The 18237-nt window shown below is 58.4% G+C and overlaps 1 protein-coding gene across 1 annotated transcript in view; it reads right to left on the bottom strand.

The window, feature by feature from the left end:
- MYT1L (myelin transcription factor 1 like) overlaps window positions 1–18237 on the bottom strand; it is a 205371-nt gene that overhangs the window by 68541 nt on the left and 118593 nt on the right. The window contains exons 7-8 of the mRNA XM_054570031.1: window positions 13442–13782; window positions 743–1717 (exon numbers count right to left, since the gene is read on the bottom strand). Coding sequence (XP_054426006.1) covers window positions 743–1717; window positions 13442–13782 — 1316 coding nt within the window. The remainder of the gene's footprint in view (window positions 1–742; window positions 1718–13441; window positions 13783–18237) is intronic.

The following is an 18237-nucleotide window of genomic DNA, read 5'->3' as shown; positions in this document are numbered from 1 at the left end:
GTGTGCCCGCCTGTGCTCACAGGTCTCATGAACACCCACTGGAACTGCCACACCCGGCGGCTCCAGGTGTCTTATAAAAAAGTGAGTGCGACAATGCCCCCACGACGGCGTGGAGCCTGCGCGGGGAGTGGCTGTTGGTCTTGGCCAGGGACGCGCCACGCCTGGCAGAGCAGGTGGCTCCCGTCACTGACGACCTCACGGTGATTCGTGTGCACTCACCACCCTCGCCTCACGTCACCCATCATCCCGTTACTGTTCAGTCTCTACCGGGGATGTCTTCTACGGGGGGGGGGTTTTACCGATGACTGTCACTGGGTGATAATTTTATAAATCGGGATGTCACCTACCCAGTGCTTCACCCCGACTGGCTGACACGTAAACCCCGCCACTCCGAGTGTGGTCCACCTGTAAGGCCACAGGCTCGTCCTAATCGCTTCTATCTCAGGATGGGTGGTGCTCTGACCCTTCTTTCCAAGACATGCATTTTCCACTGAAATAGCCTAGTGCTCATCTGCTCTGATAATATGACATTGAGCTGTTGTGTGTGTTTCTCAGACAAACACTTTATTGGCTCTTCAGAGACATGATCACAGGATATAGCCCTGGAACCTGCCCTGAGAAAGGTGCATTAGAGATTAAGTCTACGGTGGTGCACACATTAACTGTGACCACAATCCACATCTTCCCCTCGAGCTCATGTTTCCGTGAGGCAACTTACGTTAGGTAGAAATATTACCTTTACCATAGTATGGCTTTTTGACATGGCTGTCGCTGGACTTGGGCTTCCGCTCGTCCCCGGGCAGCGGTCGCGGTGACTGCTCCTCATAGGACCGCGTGCTGTCCCGCCGGCCAGCCTCCAGGGCCATCTTCTCCCTCATGGCCTTGGCCCTCTCTGTTTCCAAGGCAATGGCCTTCTCCAGGAGGGTCAGGTTGCCCTTGGTCATGTCGAACACCTCCTCGGACCGGTCCGAGGTCACGGAGGCCGTGTCGTCGTCTCTCTCGGGACACCCGTCCTCCTTGGCACAGCTGGAAAAAGTTCTAGACCTGGGGCTCAGCTGCTCCTCGAGCCTCATCAGGTTCATCATGTCAGAGTAGTTCCTGTCCGGCGTCCTTCCCGAGAAGTCGTCCTCCGGCCGCGGGTGCGGGCGGACGCTCGGGGTCTGCGGGGCGCCCCGGTCCTGCGGGCTGCTCTCGCTCAGCTTCCGGGCCAGGTCGAAGCACTGGTTCCGCAGGCACTCCAGGCTGCTCAGACACACCTCCTCGTCGCTCTCCTCCACCAGCTTCTCCGCGAGCCCGTTGTTCAGGCTGGGCTTCCCCAGCACCATGTAGTTCATGTTCCTGCTGTCTTGCTGCGACATGGGGTCTCCGTAGCTCCTGTCATTCATGTTTTCCGCGAGCACCACGCCATGTCCTTGCGCTAACAGTTTCAGGGAGTCCACTGTTTCTCTGACAACATCGCTGTCTAAGTCTAGACTCAACTCGCCTTTCCGGCCCAGGCTGTCGTTTTTGTCACTGTCGTCCTCCAGGCTGTGGGAGGTGTTGCTGTTCATTTCGGACTCTGTCCGGGCCCGGTAGGCTGCGTCCTCAGCGATCTTGCCGAGATTCAACAGGGACTTGGCCACCAGCTCATCGTAATTATCATATTCATCGTTATTATTATCATCCTTTTCTGCGTCTTGCATTATTCGACTATTGTGACAATTCATTTGGTGATCTTCTGCAAAGAAAATAAAATAAAAAGGACACAAAGAAAAGAAAAGAAAAAAGTGGCTAGAACTTGAAGTTTAGTTGCAACAGCAAGGACAGCAAGTCAACCGCGCGCCACACCCTGCGCGCCACACCCAGGCCTGTGCCCCGCCGCAGGCAGCGCGCACCGGAGCCGAGGCCGCCGAGGACACGCTCCAGTCACTAACAATTTCCTCCATCAATCTCAGAGTGAACCAGTATATATGGTTAAAACATCATTTAAAAATATCGATTTTTCATTGCTTCTAAACTTTGAGAACGGCTTATTTTCTTTATTGGCTTTATTTATCGGTAGCCCAACCAGATGCTTAATCGTTCTTTCTATTTATCATGTTACTAGACTTCGTAAGAGTGCGTGAACTTTACTTGTTTCAACTCTTAAGCAGATGTTTATGGCCACTGCGTCTAAGCGGCTTGTTTTCACGGGGCGCTCAGGCGACACGGGGGCGGGGAGCCTCAGGTTCCCGAGGAGCTGTGCGAGCTGCCACCGACGCGTACGTTCAGCATCAGAAGCACAAATCTGGGCTGAATTAGAAGCTATTTTGAGTTAGGTACCTTGGAGATAATTTCTCGAATGCACAGTGAAGCCACAGGAATGCACAGTACGAGCGTGGGAGGGAAATCTGAGTAGCTGCAACTGCTGGGGTGAGCGTCTCAGCAGGCGGGGGGTGGGGAGAGTCTGCCGGGGCCAAGCACCTCCCACGGCAGGACCGAGGTGGGCCCCACACACGGCAGAGCCTCGCAGCCGGCGTGCAGTGTGGAGACCCTCGCCTGCCACAGGCCGCATGGAGGTTTTGGTGAGCTGGTAGAAATAATGTGCAACTAGCTGTCCCTTCCAGTATGAAAAATGTATGTAGGAAATCTGTTTTTTAAGAAAGACCATGTTACAAACGACATAAGGCGCCTGTGTTCCGCCGGAAGAACGCCCTGCTTCACACTAAGGGGGCCTGGCACCCGCGTCTCGTCAGGCCGCGCAGCTGCTCCCACGCCGGCCGCAGACAGGAGGCCACGCCGGGACTCTCACTGTGCCCTCCACAGCTGGATCTGGCTAACGACGTGCCACTGCCACACCTGTTCCCTGCTTCTGCGACTAAAAGCACGGCCGAGAAGAACTTGGAGAGTTCGCTATCGCGCTGCAGGAGCAGGGACGGCAACTGAGACCTGGGCTGGGGTCCCGGGCCTTCTGCTGCCCCTCAGGTTTGTGCCTCCGTGTGTCTGTCACGGAAGACACCTCTGCAAGCCCACACAACGCACCAGCACGTTTTTAAAACCTAACACATCCTTCAAAACGTCAGCAAATCAAATTTGCCACACGTTAGTCACAGAGCGCCACTAACTGTCTGAGACACAAATGGTCCCTCTTCCGAATAATTCTGCAAAGCACTTTCCTAAGCACGAGGATGCGCAGTCCCCAAGAGCAGCCACAGGGAGAAGACCGAACCACAGACAATCACGGGCGTGTCTGTCTCACATGTGCAATATGCCACGGGCCCAGGGCTCCTGAGGGTTTAAAGAATGGAAGGCAACCTGCTCTAATTAATTTTTGAAAATATACAAGCTATGTTCTCCCTCAACTTATGTGCTTAGATTTGCACGTTCTGGAGCCGCCATCAGAGAGGCAGCGCCAGGCTACTGGGCTCTGCGGCCTGCCCGCCACAGCGGGTGGCTCTGCAGCGGCACCGCTGCACCCGCAGGGAGCCTCCGGGGGGTGATGGTGACGGCCTGCAGCGAGGGACCCGTGGGCCCCCAGAGCACTCCGAACGCCGAGTCGGAGAAGACGCCGCAGTCAGGCGGATCTGTCATCTCCTCGCCACATTCTCCAGCACGCGCATCCCATCCCCAGGCGCTTGGGAATGAGGGGCCGAGGTAAACGGCGGCGAAGACGACAGAACACTGGTGTCGTGTCCTTGCTCTTTCGAACCACGGGGAAGGCTGCACTCAGACCGTGACAGCAGCCTGCGCTGTACAGGCTCCCGACTGTCTTCCCATCCTCGCTGTGGGCGGGATTTTTGCTGCTTCTCACCGTTCATTTGTCCCCAGGAGGAAGTTGTTTCCGCTGTTACCTCTGGGCTTCCAGCAGCTCCCAGCACATGGCCGAGGGACACCTCCCACCCTGAGGATAAGCAGATGCCTACTCACCACCCCCTCCATTAGCTGCTTTCCCCCAAGGGTGCTGAAGCCAACACGGACAAGTGTCTGCATGCAGAGAACAGGCTGCGGACAGCTGCAGAGAGGTCTCCCCTTCTCCGGAAACTGGACAAGCAGAGGCCGCCCCACGGGGCCTTCCAGCTCGGAGCTTCGTGGCGAGAACAACAGGGCAGTGGGTGCCCGGCGCGGTGTCATCAGAACGGACGCAGAAGTGGAGGGCCCTCGGCCTGGTCGGGCCGCCCCCTTGCCGGTCATCAGTTGTGTCCTGCTGGTGACCTAATGGGGCCCTGCGGACGGCTCTCCCAGGAGTCACGTGCTGTGCTGCACAGGCCCCACGGGGCAGCGCTCTGCGGGCGGGTGGCGGCTCCCGGGGCACAGGCTGTGGCACAGATGCCGGGAGGTCAGTCCATGGAGGGGCCGTGGTGCAGGCAAGGGCCCGGGCGGCAGCACCTGCAAGGGAGCTGCCTGCTGTAGGCCAGGCCCAGCCCTGGCCGCTGGGTAGATGCCAAGGGCCTTCACGTAAGGGACCTCAGAGGCGACTCGGTCCAGCCACTGCCAGGAGGGAGGCTGAGCCCAGACAGCAGACGCGTTTCGGTGGCTAAGTTTCCGTGCTCTTTTGATGTTCCCATCATCAACAAGAACCCTTATTTTTATTGCTGTTACATGTGTAGTACTGACTCCTAAGGGAGCTTTATGAAATGTTGTGGGTCTGAATTTTGTCACCTTTGAGTCATACTGTTAATAAACAATTTATGCTCAATAGTTAGAATTAGAAAGCCAAAAGAATTTCTTAAACAGCAACAAAACAATGCAGTCATGTAGCAGTTCTCTTCCCTACCTTCAAGACCAGAATTTGGTGTGGTTAGAACGCTGTGGACTATCAATCTACAATGTGAGTGCTGGCGTTTTATGCTTTGTCTCTTAACAGAAACGTCCACAAGAAAACCTGTAGCTCCTTCAAGACCCTGGCCAGGCCGCGTCGCTGCGGCTCTCGCCGCTGAGGTGGGCCGCGGCCGAGCTCATGTGCGGCTCAGGAGGACGCGGGGAGGGGCTGCTCTGAAGCAGAGGCCACCCCTGTGGCCTCTCCCCGGACCCGGACCGCGCGGCCCGGCCGCCGCTTCCGTGGCTTCAGGTCCGTGTTTCTTTTTTGATTATAGAAATAAATAAATGCCAACATTCTCTGAGTTGTGAACCCAGAAATGTGATAATATTTATACTCTAATGGCGCGATGGGCAATGGATGTTGTAACTGGCCAGAGAGTGACAAGCACCGAGGGGCCCGTGACGTGGCCCGCACCGCAGAGCCGGGCAGCGCGCGGAGCGAGGCCGCGCGCTCAGTGACCGGCCGCCGGGCCCAGTCCCGCAGCACTGGCTACCCGTCCTCATCCAGTGCCAACTGTGGTGCGGAGAGAGGCAGGGGCGGGCTCGCCGCCCTCTGCCAGGCCACAGGGGGGGCCCCAAGGGGCCCTGCTCTCCTCACGCCACCCTGCTGGCCAGCGGCAGGCAGGAGGCTGTCCCAGAATCCGGGGTGCAATACTGCCTCTCTTCTCACCAGCTGGGACCGGGGTGCGCTGTGGCCCAACTCTTGGTCACTGCACAGCCCTCTGCCTGGGCATGTGGGCGCGGGGGGAGCGGTGGCTGCTTCACCGTCCACATTGGTCTGGTGTAATTTCAGGCTCCGGTTGCAAACCCAGGCACAGAGACGCATGAGAAGCTAGCCAGCCAAGCTCCGTCCCGATGTGGGGAGAAGGAGATTTGGCAAATCCTGACCGATCCTGTGAGAGAGCACAGGCCCCTGACCCCAGGTCCCTGGGGAGCAGAGGGACGGAGGAGGAGGAAGGGGGAGGCAGCAGGGCAGGACGGGCAGAGGGCGGGCAAGGGCGAGCCCCAGGCACAGCCCTTCTCCCAGGGCAGAGCCCCTACCGCCCAACGTCTTCCTCTCCCCAATGTGGACAGCGAGGACCCCCCAGGCCCCTCACACTCGAGCCCACCCCCCAGTTCAAGAGGAGCGGCAGGCGACGCCTGAGGTGCGGGCGGAGCAGCAGGGTGGCTGTCACGTCTGGGGCGGCCAGGAGGGTCCGGATGCGCCCCATCTCTCGGCTCCAAGGCCCACCACGCAGTCCCGGCGGCTGCGCAGTGCTGCTTGTCTCATGTCCAGCTTCACAGGGAAGCTGCCGCCCACGCCCGCCCGCAGGCACAGGTCACTCATGCGCTGGGGTCCTGAGGTCGAAGGGCCCCGGCGGAGTCTGGTCTCAGGACCTGCCGAGCACAGGCATGGGGGCAGGGCACCTTCTCCAGGGTCAGCCTGGACTTTCTTAGGGTCGCGGAACGTCAGTGCCGGAAAGCACCAGACAGCTTGGTCACACCGTTCCCCTGGAAGACACTTGGGAGCTGACCAGTCCGTCCGACCCCCGAGGTTGGTGAGCCCCGCACAGTCCCCTGTCACCAGTTCAGCCCTCTCCCCATCACGCCAGGTATCCCCTGCTTTCCAGAGCTTGTGGATATTGCGGGGACCATCAAATGGTACAATCTCAAAGGCAAATTACCCAAGAAGTCAAAAGGTCCAAGTAAGAGGCGCTTCTCCGCTCAAGCAGGAAAGGTGGCGGCCGGCCCTCCCACAAGTCAGGCTGGGAGAGGAGGCGCCGCCGTGGACTGCGGACGGGCAGGGGCCGGCCCGGCGCGGGGAGGGGGCCCCGGGGCTCCAAGCGGGTTTTCCGACCTTCTCTGCACACACATCTCTGGACCCTCGGTTCTTCAGTTTACAGTGTGAGCGCGCAGGGTGGCCTCAGGCCGCGAGCCTGCCTCTGCGGCTGCCCCGTGGGTGCCTCCAGGGCCCGCTCTTCTCCCAGATCCACGCGCTTCTCGTTTTGCTCGGCAGGTGCTGGCATGGTCCGGCTGCACTTTGACCGTTTTCTCTCTGACACCACCGGGCACTTCTCCCCGCAGCCAGCTCTCTGAGCCCCAAAGCGTCCAGCGCCGGCACCGCCTTCCCGGGGCCGCAGCACACACTCAGGGCAGCGGCCTTGGGGGCGGCCTGGGGCGGGCGCAGGCCCGCGGCCCCCGCTGCATGGCTGCACAGCTGCTCACGAAGGGCGTCTGAACTGTGTTTTCACAGACTAGTAAAATACCCAGTTCCTCCAGTACCATTTAAAATGAGTTCTTGGTGCTTGACGTGACTTGTCCGTTGACTGGGAGAGCGCCCTTAGAATTAGCTGAGTTTTGAGGCTGAGGGAAGCAGCGACGGCGCGTGCCAGCCCCAACCCCTGCCCTGCGCCGGTCGCGCGAGTTGCCCTCCCGCCCATGCGGCTCGGTCGCCTCGTTTCCGCACAGCTGTGTGCTCACGTGGGGCTGCGCGGGCCTCGCCGTCCCTGTCCGAGCGAGAAGCGAGGCCCTGCTCTGCTGGAGCCTCCAGGGGGAGCGTGGAGGAGAGGTGCCAAGGCTCTGCGGTGGCCTCGTGCCCGCCCTCCTGTGCCGGGCTGTGCACAGAGGAGTTTCTTTGTTCTGGTGGCTGCTCATCATGGGAGATGATTTTGGTGAATTATATGCAATCGCCCAAAATATACCGCCAGCCCTTTTCTGAGCTGCGCGCCACTTCCTCGGCAGTTGTCTCTGGGCTTTGGCCTCACGTCCACGAAGTCTGCTCCATCTACTTAGCGGCAGAGGGGCTGGACTTGTGGACTTGCGTTTGCCCTGCCCTTCGTGAGCGCGTGGCTCCTGCCAATGAGACACTCCTTGCACCCAGACAGGCCGCACGGTCGTCTCTCTGCCACCTTCGGCCTGGGGCTCCCCTCCGCAACGCACCAAGGCTCCCCGCCAGGCCGTGCTCCGGAGCGCGTCCTGACTCCGGGGCCCGTCACTCGGGAGCGCCTTCCCGCGGCTGCGGAGCCACGCGGGCCAGACAGTTCCCACAGACACGGATGGCCAGTGGGAGGGTCAAGTCCTGCCCAAGACACACGGCCCAACCGGCACCAAAGATGCACCTTATCCTGGGCTTCATTCCCAACTTTGACAGCCTAGGATTTGCAATACAAGTTAAAATGACAAGACACAACAAATAGGCTGGTAATTCCTTCATGCAGATCTTAAAAACAAATGGAATAAAATATTAGATTTATTCTCTTGTATCTTCTATTTCTTATATAAAAAAGATTTTTTGCAATATTTTACGCATGTTGCTTGCATTCTTAAACGTACATGGCATTATATTCTCAGCAAGCTTTCTGGCTTGTATTGAAGTGTGAGACAACACATAAAATGTAAGATTTATAATTATACAAAATTAGTTTGCATGAAGGAAGTTTAATTTTTATCATAGGCTGATATCTAGAAATGTCTAATTCTGCCTTTACTCAATGAGAAGGAATGGAACCATACACTTCAACATATCTGCATACTAACCTTCCTAAAACAATGTCTTCATGGATGTAGGAAAAGATTAATTTTAAGATGATAAAAAATGATAACCTTTCTCCCAGATGCGTACACAGCCTCTTGCAAGTGGAAACCCTGCCCACTAACCGCCGCCCGTGTTCCCACGCTGGTCTCAGAAGCCCCGCCTCCCTGCTGACCGCGGCAGGGAGCGGGCAGGCCGACTCCGGTTTCACGGTCCGCCCGCACTGCGGCTCGCCTCCCTCCGCGGGGACAGGTCCCCGAGGACGGCGGATGAGGGTAATTGGCTAATCGACACAAGAAGGACGTCCTAGAGGGGGCCCGGGAGGCAGAGGCCACAGGGCAGACCCGCCGCCCGCGCTCTGCTGCTGTCCGGCGGAGGCCGGGCCGGCCTGCTGCAGCTGTCACGGTGCTTCGGTGACTTGGGCCCAGCGCACCGCCCTGTTTGAAAGGAAAAGTGCTCTGAGGTCTTTGCAAGTTTTTTCAAAACAGTATTTGTTCCTGTGAGGAAGAATATACACAGGGCAGATTTTCTCTTAAATTTGCTTCAGAGAGAGTTGATTTAGTGCTGGGAGGACACAGCCTGCCAGCTCCCTGTCGGCCCTCGTGTGGGACCGACCTGCTTGCGGCGGGGCAGCGAGGACAGCCAGGCCTGGCTGGACAGGCCCCGCCCACAGCGCTTCGACGCTTTGATGGCTGCAGCGGGGGGTGGGGGGGCGCATGGCAGTGGCTAACACAGCGCCCTGTGGACGCCGCCCACGCGTTCCTTCTCACTCCGCTCAGCCTGTTAGGCCTTGCCTGGGGCAACTGTGTCCTACTTGCAAAAGTTTCTTAACATAATTATTCACGTTTTCCCACAAACCGCCCAATTCTTCTTTCGATGTGCACTTCCAAGAACGCACTGCACGTCTGAGGCCAGTGCGTGGAGAAGGCCACGCTGAAGGGAGCAGCAGGCCTTGAGGCGGGGAAGCCTCTGGCTTTATCGGGCCTCACCCAGCGGTCAGGTGGGCTGTCCTGCGAGTCAGCTGTCCGGGACAGCCGCGCTTCACTCGGGAGGGGAAGAACGCGCGTGTTTAAAATGTGTTTCAGAAACAGAACACAGTAAGACACAGGCATGTGGCTGAGATGGCAGAAATATGACAGTTTTCTCCAGGCTGGAAAGCGAGTTGCTGTTCTTCCCCCTGGAATTTTCTGTCATGTCAGGGGGCATAAACAGTATGTGCTCACCAAGATACACGTATGTGTATATGTATTATTTAAAGGTGTTTTCTTTTTCGTGTGCTGAAGTATAAAATAAACCATAGCTCACTAGACACTAGATAAGCATTTTAGCTACATCTCTGAAATCACGAGAATCCAAAATCACCCCACGCACAACACCCACTATTAGAAAAGTCTAGGACGCCTGAGCAGTAACTCTCTTACTGTCAGGACAACAAGGGAACTTCCACTCAATAAATGCAGGCACTGAAAGGCATTCTGAAAATAAAACTTTTCATGCAGAAGACCAGCCCATGGTATATCGACTGGACAATAACTATCATTTTAATTGATTAAATGGGAACTTAATGTCACCTGAAATGAATTACAGAGATACTCTCCCTGCTGTTCAGAAGACAGGAAGCATGAAGGGGAACTGAGCTCTGAAGGCAGAAGAGCCGCCATCGGCGTGTGGCCACAGGGCGCCCACTTCCGGGAGTGACCCCGCCCTGCCGAGCCTCGGGTGCGGACGGGCATACCTGGTCCCCACGCTAGAGATGACGGTCCCTCCGAGGCCTGTGGCCTCCTCCTGTAACAGTCCCGTGGCCCATATACACTCGTTCTCTTTAAAATGAGCCTCTCCCCAAAAGCCCCATCCCAGCACCGGCCGGAGGGGCCGCGGCGCTGGTGGGTGGGCACGGCGACCTGCCGCGGAGACTGTCCAGCTGTGCAGCGGCTCCCAGGGCTGGTGTCCACGCCGGCTGCAGGGCTTCAGCGCCTGTCCCAAGCTAGATGGCCACGCATCACGTGTGGACACGGATGTGGCCGCCGACGGAGAGCGAAGCAGGCCTCTCCGGCCGCCAGGGCTCCGCGGCGCCTCTGCTAACGTGCGGTTGCTGTCTGCGCCCCACCTGCCACAGGAAAGGCACGGCCCTCCCCGAAGAAAGCCTGCCGACAGCCCGGGGCCAAGAGTGTGGACCAAGGACACGAAGGGCCGGCTTCGAGACGGCGACCAGGACTCTGGTCGCTACACACAAACGGGTACAAGCCCGTTTCCAGACACGCCCATCCCCTGCCACATGTGCGTACGGAGGGGACAGGTGCGCCCTGTGGGACAGCCTGCACCCGCTGCACCTCTCCTATTAAGGTGCTGCTGTGAGAGGCAGGAGGTCGCAGGAGCTGACAGTGGTGGCAGCGCTGGGTTGCGCAGCCGGGAGAAAGAGCCACTTGGTGGGCGAGGATATGCAACCAGGAGACTGACAGGGGCCTTGCGGAGCCGATTTTACTAAATCACACGAAGCTGGGAGTGCGATCTCGTAAAACGAGTGTTTGGCCCCGAAGACTGTACAGGCCCTCCGATCTAGACTCTCCCTGCAGACTCTGACCCCGAGCGTTTGCACAATGGCGAGGGGACAGCCCGCCTGAGAGAGCTGCACGTGACAGTGGCTTTGTGGGGCCCTGGGTCGACTGCTCGGGAGGCTCCTCCACGGCACAGTCGCCCCGGGACAGGAGGCCCGGTGGCCCCCTCCAGGAACTGGGTCCTGCAGCGGTTTCTTCTGAGGGGTCCTCTCCTTTGATGGAAGCCCCCTGCCGAGGCCTGCGGCAGCCGGGCCACAGCAGAGGTACCCCCTGAGGCTGTGCGCCCTGAGGCTGTGCCCCCTGAGGCTGTGCCCCCTGAGGCTGTGCCCCAGGCCCGGACGGCTGCCTGGGACCCAGTGCGGGAGGCTCTCGAGGTGGGAGTCCACCAGCGAGCTCTGCTGCCCGGGGCCTGGAGCCGCGGGGCGCACGTCACACCGCACAGTGGCCGCCTGCGGATGCCATAGCGCCCCGCACGCCGAGACCTCCTGCAGGAGGTCCAGGTGAGCCCCTACAGCTCACGTGATAGACACTTCCACAAGGTGCTCACCTGGGGCTCCGGATGCGGGGTGTGAGCCCTGAAACCAGACACCCAGCAACTGACTGTTGCTCTCTTCAGGGCACTGCTTTCTGGAACCTGCTTCCTAACATGTTTCAGGTCCAGACTCTGTGCTTGCTGGGTGCTGGTCTTGTGCCAGCTGGGCCCCAGGACTCAGCCACCGGGCCGACAGGGGAGCCGGGCAGCTGCTGGCCTCATGGTGCCCTCACGCTGCGGGGCATCGCGCTGCGGCCTTGCATTTGCTAACAACTCATGAGTTTTGATTTCATATTCCACTTATAAAAAGTTATGTTATTAAATTAGAATTTAAAAAGCCCCATGTAGCCACATTGTAAAGCCATTTCAATAATGCTGTGACTGGTTTCACAAAAGGTATCATAGCTTTAGAAGTAGATTATTTAAAATGTGGCCCTAAATAAGCTAAGACTGGGAGTTTAATTCCAGCGAATGGAAAGCAGAGCCTAAAGCCTGGCTAAGGTGCTTGGTTAAGCAACGCGTACGCACCGCCCTCTCCCGCACCGACCGGGGGCTCGCACAAGCACCCCGGCTCCGGGCCCTGCTGCCCCTGCAGTCCGCCAGGCACGGGCACGGAAGAGCAATGCGCACGCGGCCCTGGCAACGAGGCCCGGCCACCCACGGGCCATTCGTCAGCCCCGAAGACTCACGATTTCCTTCACAGCCACACACATTGCATGCAGTGTCCAGAAACATCCTGCCCAAGTGGTCTGTCCTCCAACTCCCCACCTATTCTACTGCGCAGAGCTCCTGCTTCCCGTCTGAGACCGGCGCTCCCGCCGTCTGTCTCCTCAGGGACCCAGGGCCCGCAGTGCCTCTGCCTGGGGGCTCCGTCCCACCCAACCCGCGCTCTGCAACAAGAAAAACCACCCAGGAAGACGGAACTGCGTGCGCATCTACGCATGTGCATGTACACGCAGACACGCCCGTGTCCCCGTGTGAATCCAAGCGGCCAACTCCCCCCGAGGACCATAAGCCATGGTAAGAACCTTGGACTGTGTCATAAAGTTCAGGTGTCCTGGGACAAACTCTTAGGACCTTCGGAGGAGGAATGCTCGTTGCTGCCACCGCGAGCGACCAGCAGCCGCCGCCCACTGGGCCTAACGACGTTTGCTCCACAGGCCGAGCACCCCTCCACCCTGAGACGCCAGCTGCCCCCAGGCTCAGATCCCTGGTCAGCTTCGAGCCCAAGGCAGAAGCGTTGGAGAAAACAATTCCCTGCACTTTACAAGATGTTGTGGCATTTCTGAGGCAAATGCTAAGCCAATGAAGACTCTGCAGACAATTTCCACTTGCTGGAATAGACATGACTTTCACAAAGGGTTGGTTCTGAAGTCACGTTAGAGTCAGACACTAACAGAAAACTGGGCACAGAGCAGTGTCGCCCAGAATGCACTGCCCCGGCTGCGCCCACTGCCCGGTGCGGGGCTTGGCGCGCGGCACCATGGCACCGGGGGCTGCAGAGCAGGAGTGCCCTTCCCCACACGCAGCAAACGCACGCCGTTCAGGGCTGCGCGTCGGCAGCATGCCTCCTTGTCCCCGACGGGCAGGCGCTGCGGGGACACGGGCCGTGCACGGGTGCGGCGCCTGCCCCCGCCGGTCGCTGCTCCAGGGCGCTGCCCCGGGAGGCGTGTTCACGGAGCGCCCAACAGTGCTCTTTTGGCCTGTAACAGCCCCTGCTGGTTAGGACCCAAGACCATGCGAAACGGGCACCCAGGTGAGCTAACTCAGCTTCCTGGACGGAAGTTGCTGAGCTCATCAGACGTGCACACTGACACTGTCTCAGCAAACTTTTGTGACAACCAATCTGAGAAACAGCTGATGGAAATAAAATCGAACATCTAAACCGTTTAAAGGAACCCTTTAAACCAAAGCGGAAGACAGGTAGGTGGCCGTTCTTCCCTGCACCGACCAGGCAGACTCGTTCAGGCGGCAATCGCTGCGAGACACCAATGGTAACAGCAGGGGTTCCCGCCGCAGACCTGGCCCGCACCACCGCGGGGCGCCTGCGCGCATTGTCGGGATTACCGTTCTCCTCGTCCTCCTCCTCGTCCTCCTCGTCCTCCTCCTCGTCCTCCTCGTCCTCCTCCTCCTCCACGTCCTCTCCGTCCTCGTCCTCGTCCTCGTCGTCCTCCTCGATCTCCTCCTCGTCCTCGCGGTCCCCCTCCTCGTCCTCCTCCTCGTCCTCCGAGTAGCCCTCCTCCTCGTCCTCCTCCTTCTCGTCCATGTCTTCGGTCCCGTCACTCTCGTAGCACTCGTCCACCGACGAGCTGTCTGCTTTCACCGCGAACGCCTTCCGCTTGGGGGCAGGCTCTTGGGGCTGTTTGTCTTGTGTTTTTCTTTTTTTGGCCAAGGGGCAACCGTACACACTGTTGAGAGAGAGAGAGAGGACAGAGAGAGAGAGAGAGAGAGAGAGAGGGAGGGAGGGAGGGAAGAAGAGAGGGAAGGAGAGAGAGACGGGCCGTGTTACTGTCTTGGAAGATCAGAGCAGTGGTATCTCTGCGGTAGGCAGAGCGCTGAGGTCTGGCGTGAGCGCTGCCGCACCTCGGCCGGGAGGGCACAGGCAGGCACGCGGGCGCCCCGTCTGCCGGGGTCTGCTGCTGGGGCAGTGTCCCACGAAGCCCCACTTGCCTGTGCCCGGCTGCCATCAGTGTGAGGCCCAGCCTCCCAGCCCCCAGCGCTGCCTCCCCATCGCCAACCAGGGGAGAGCCCCTCGCGCCGGGCAGGCCGCGTCCCAGCCGCCGCCGCCACGAGCACAGCGAGGCGCGTTTGAAAAGAAGCGCTAGCTCGTGCACACTGTGACGCGTTGTGAAACAGCTTTGGTGTACGCGGTGCTGTACCTTCCACGGACACAATGAGTCTTCGGACGCAGTGACCTGCGCACACCTGCTGGCAGGAGCCCCCGCGCCGTTCCCAGTGGTGCAGGCTGCGCTGGCGCGGGCTGTGCTGGTCCGGCCCCAGCGTCCCGGAAACGAGCTCAGCGCCGGTGCAGTCGCCCTAAATCACGCTGCGACAGGCGCCAGCGCGGGCAAGGCCTTCGCGGCAGGAGCTCACGTCTCTTTGAACAAACTGTCCAAAGCCATGTTGCTCATTGCAGCTTCCTCCCTGGGAACCCTGTGCACCAGAGCAAGGACTACGGGGAAAAGAACAAACAGGCCGTGGGCGGACCCCCGGTCTGAACTGCGAGGTGTGAGCCCCATCGCTCAGCGGGCGGGGGCCCCGCGGCCTCTGGACCTGGCAGCGGCCACACCTGCGCTCGGCCGAGGCCCGTCCACTGCAGGGCGGGGCCGCGCGGTGTCGCGGACTCGAGGAGAGGGCTCACGCGCTCGGCCCCAGGTGCCCGGGGGCCCGCCGGAGGGCTGCGCAGTGCCGGTCTCACCGCCTCAGACCCTCCTCACCATTCACCACGGCGCGCCAAGTGCCTGCCATGGGTGGGCACTTGGTAAATAGCTGTTGAATGAGTGGGCAAAACCGTGATAAATATCAAGATAAAAGTAAATAGGGGGCACTCTGTCAAGGGAGCCAGGGAGTCCCCCAAAGGCGATGCTGGAGATGGGCTTGGAAGGAGATGCACACAACATAGGGGAGAAAAAGATACCATTTCTACACATTGTAAGCAAAACAGGATTTGCAGACATTAATGTGAGAGGGAGCATGGCAGTTTTAGGAAACTAAATGGAAAACAGAACACTGGAGCTCAGAGGGCAGGCGGGGGTGGGCAGGGGACAGCGGCTGCGGGGCAGCGGTGCGGGTCGGAGGGCTCGCGGACTGCCCGCGCGTCTCAGGTCTCCTCGCGGGAGGCGGGGAGCGAGGTGAGGGCGCAGTCCCACCTGTGGGCGAGGCAGGCGATGGCAAGGGGCCTGGGGCGTTTGGGGGCAGGGGCTGGGGAGGAAAGGATGCAGGCCGTGCCACTCGCCTACGGGACACCCGGGGATTGGGCATGTGCCTCTGAAAGGTCATCACCTCTTAAAAATACACTAATCCAAACAAGAACAACATTATAACCAGAAAAAAATCTGAAAACATGCTGCTGTATATGGTATTTCTAACATGAAGTAGACAGGACTCTGAGATTATTTGTAAGGAAATCTTTACACGTCTGGGGAGAATCCGGGCCAGAGGACTCTGAAGGGCCCACATGGGGCCGAAGAACTGGTCCCCTCGCATGTGCTGCCCTGTTGTGTTGCATGGCCACCCGACTCCTAGTCAAGTCGAAGGCCCCACCCCTCTCCTTCTCACCAGACGGCTCTCGACCTGAGCCCGCTGTTTGATGCATCTGCTCCGAGTGTGTCCACGCGATACATCAGCAAATATCACAGGAAACGCGCAGTTTTGCTTTCCTGGGCCTGCCCACGACCTCAAGGGCCACCGTGGCTGTGGGCACCTCCCACGTCCCTCACCTCCCTTCTCGTTGGCCCGCACATGGCCGGGCGCTGCTCTTCTGCATCGGAGGCCCCGCGACGGGCCTTGTCGCTGATGCCGTTGGCCAGGCCAGCCCTTCACCAGGGACACCCCAGGCCGCTGGGAATGACGCAGCACCTGCTGTCTCTGTGCACTTCAGTGACGCTGCCCAAACACCCCTCCTCAGCGTGGCCCTGGGCGCTTCTTCGCGTGGCACAGACCCAGCCCTGAGGCAGGCCTGGGCGGCGCTCTCTTCTCGCGCCCGCACACTCGGCTCCCCGCGCACCCCTGCCGCCCTCTGGACGGCTCCCTGTGGCTGGGCCCGCGCAGGTGGGCGCTCAGGTCAGGGCCCGAAGACCGCCCCTCTGTTTTCACCCGGGGCCTTTACTTCCTTCTCCTTCGTTGTGTAAGCAGCTGCATTCAGTTTTCAATGGTTCGGAAGTGCCTGCTCTCAAACTTCCACCGTCTTCTCCCAGTTCACATGCTTTGATGCTCAAGTGTTTTTTCCATATTCCTCCAAGTAAACTGTAAATAAAATGCAGTCCAACTACAAACAAGTTCCGCTTTGTCTCCTCTCCATGTGATCCACTCTTACTGACCACCAGTTCCTGGTATCTACTGTCCACGTGGCAAAATACAGGTCCACACGGAAACAGCCCAGGACTCAAGAAGCGGCTCAAGCCCACAGTGCGTCCTGGGCTACGAGACCCAGAGTTGGAGCGGCTCAAAGCGGGGCCTCGGAAGGCGCTCCCGGAGCTCACCTGCAGAGCGTGGGCCCTGCTGCGCCCGCGCCCTGTGTGCACCGTGCCGCCGCCGAGGGGCCAGTGCCCTGAAGGAGAGACTTGCCCGTGAGGAAGGCTGGTGCTGCCGGGCCTGCCCACTGATGCTGTGGCGCCAGCTGCCGGAGGAGCTGGCCTGGCTCGCAGCCGCGTCTCATCCAGAGTCCCTCGGGCTGGTGTCGACCAGCACAGACGAGCGCTCCGGGAGAGACAACAAAGCCCCCCCGCCTGGAATGTTCCCAGACCGACAGAACCCATGTGGAAAAGGCGGCAGCATCTTCAGCCTAGCGAGGGCGCGGGGTCAAGGCGAAGTGCCGACCCGGGACTGTGGTGGCGCCAAGGCAGCTGTTGCCCACCACCCTGCCCTGCTTCCTGTTCGGAGTCCGCCTCAGGGACGCGGTGGGAGGCGGAAGGGGGGCTTCTGTCTCTGCCCTGAGCACCTGGTGGGCTGCGTCGATCTGAAAGTCAGCTCAGGGCAACTCTCTGGGTTGCTTACTGTACTATTTATCCTTATTGTCTTTTCCTTTCTTTTGTTCTGTAATTACAATTGTTTGGATGTCATACTTCTTGGGCTGGTTTTATCAATGTCATATCTTTTCTCTCCTACATTTTCCCCATAGTTTTGTTTTCCTCACTGGGGGATTTCTTCAACTTTATCTTCAGTTCTTCTCTTGAATTTTAATTTCTTGCTATCTGTCACTTTTTAAAATTTCTTAGTGCTCCTAATTATTTTCTAAATAAACTATCTTCCTATTTCTTTGCAATAGTGCAACTTTTTTGAAAAAATCTCTCTCTACATAACTGTTTTCTTCAAGTTGTCTTTTTTTTTGCTGTTTTGTTCTCATCTTCAAGACCAATCACAAGTCCTACTTTCTCCATAAAGTCATTCCTGATCAATCTAGAACTCTGGGTCTTCTACCTTTAAGATCTCTGTACCTCTCTCCAAGCAGGATATAAAAATGGACAATAAGCACATGAAAAACATTTTTTAAAAGCCAACCTGAACAATTAAAAAAAAAAACAAACCCAAACCCAAACCCCGTACCATGAGATGCCGAATGTCACTTTTGTAAACTACCTTACATGGCTCTGGACTTTTCCATGTGTGCTCTATCTTATCCCAGTTTCCCTGCGGCCTTCGGAACCCTGCCATGCGATTAATCTCTCTAAATCCCCACTTGCCAAAGGAGGGCGTGAGTATTCGACACCTTTGCTCCTCGCGGGGGATAGTTTTCACGCTTTGGTACAGGCCTGTCTTCAGGTTTGGTTCTACCGGCATCGGGCTTTCAGCAAACGAGAGGCGGCTCCTCTCTGCCTACAGAACAGTGACTATCTGCCATTCACGCTCCCAAATGCTGAGAATGTTACCACACAATGATCCCAACAATCTGTCTTGGCAGTAAGACGGGCAAGTTAAACTGGTAAAAAATACACTGAGCCTTTTTCAACTCTAGGTAAACATCTCAGGTGGACACAGGGTTCCTGAGGTGGCAACCACTTACGAGCCAGCGGCCTGTGTTGGAGGAGATGTCACGAGACGGCGTCCCCAGAACAACAGGCTCTGGAGGAGAGAGCAGCCTGAGAAGCTGCTCCATCCATTTTCTTGGGTCGAAAGAGAAGACACGAGGCCAGAGAGACCGCATC

The sequence above is a fragment of the Pteronotus mesoamericanus genome, unplaced genomic scaffold (genome assembly GCF_021234165.1).
Source record: "Pteronotus mesoamericanus isolate MK-2021 breed Mesoamerican mustached bat unplaced genomic scaffold, CSHL_Meso_final contig_101, whole genome shotgun sequence".
NCBI lineage: Eukaryota > Metazoa > Chordata > Mammalia > Chiroptera > Mormoopidae > Pteronotus > Pteronotus mesoamericanus.
Note: the sequence above shows the minus strand (reverse complement) of the source record. Positions and strands in the feature narration are given on the sequence as shown.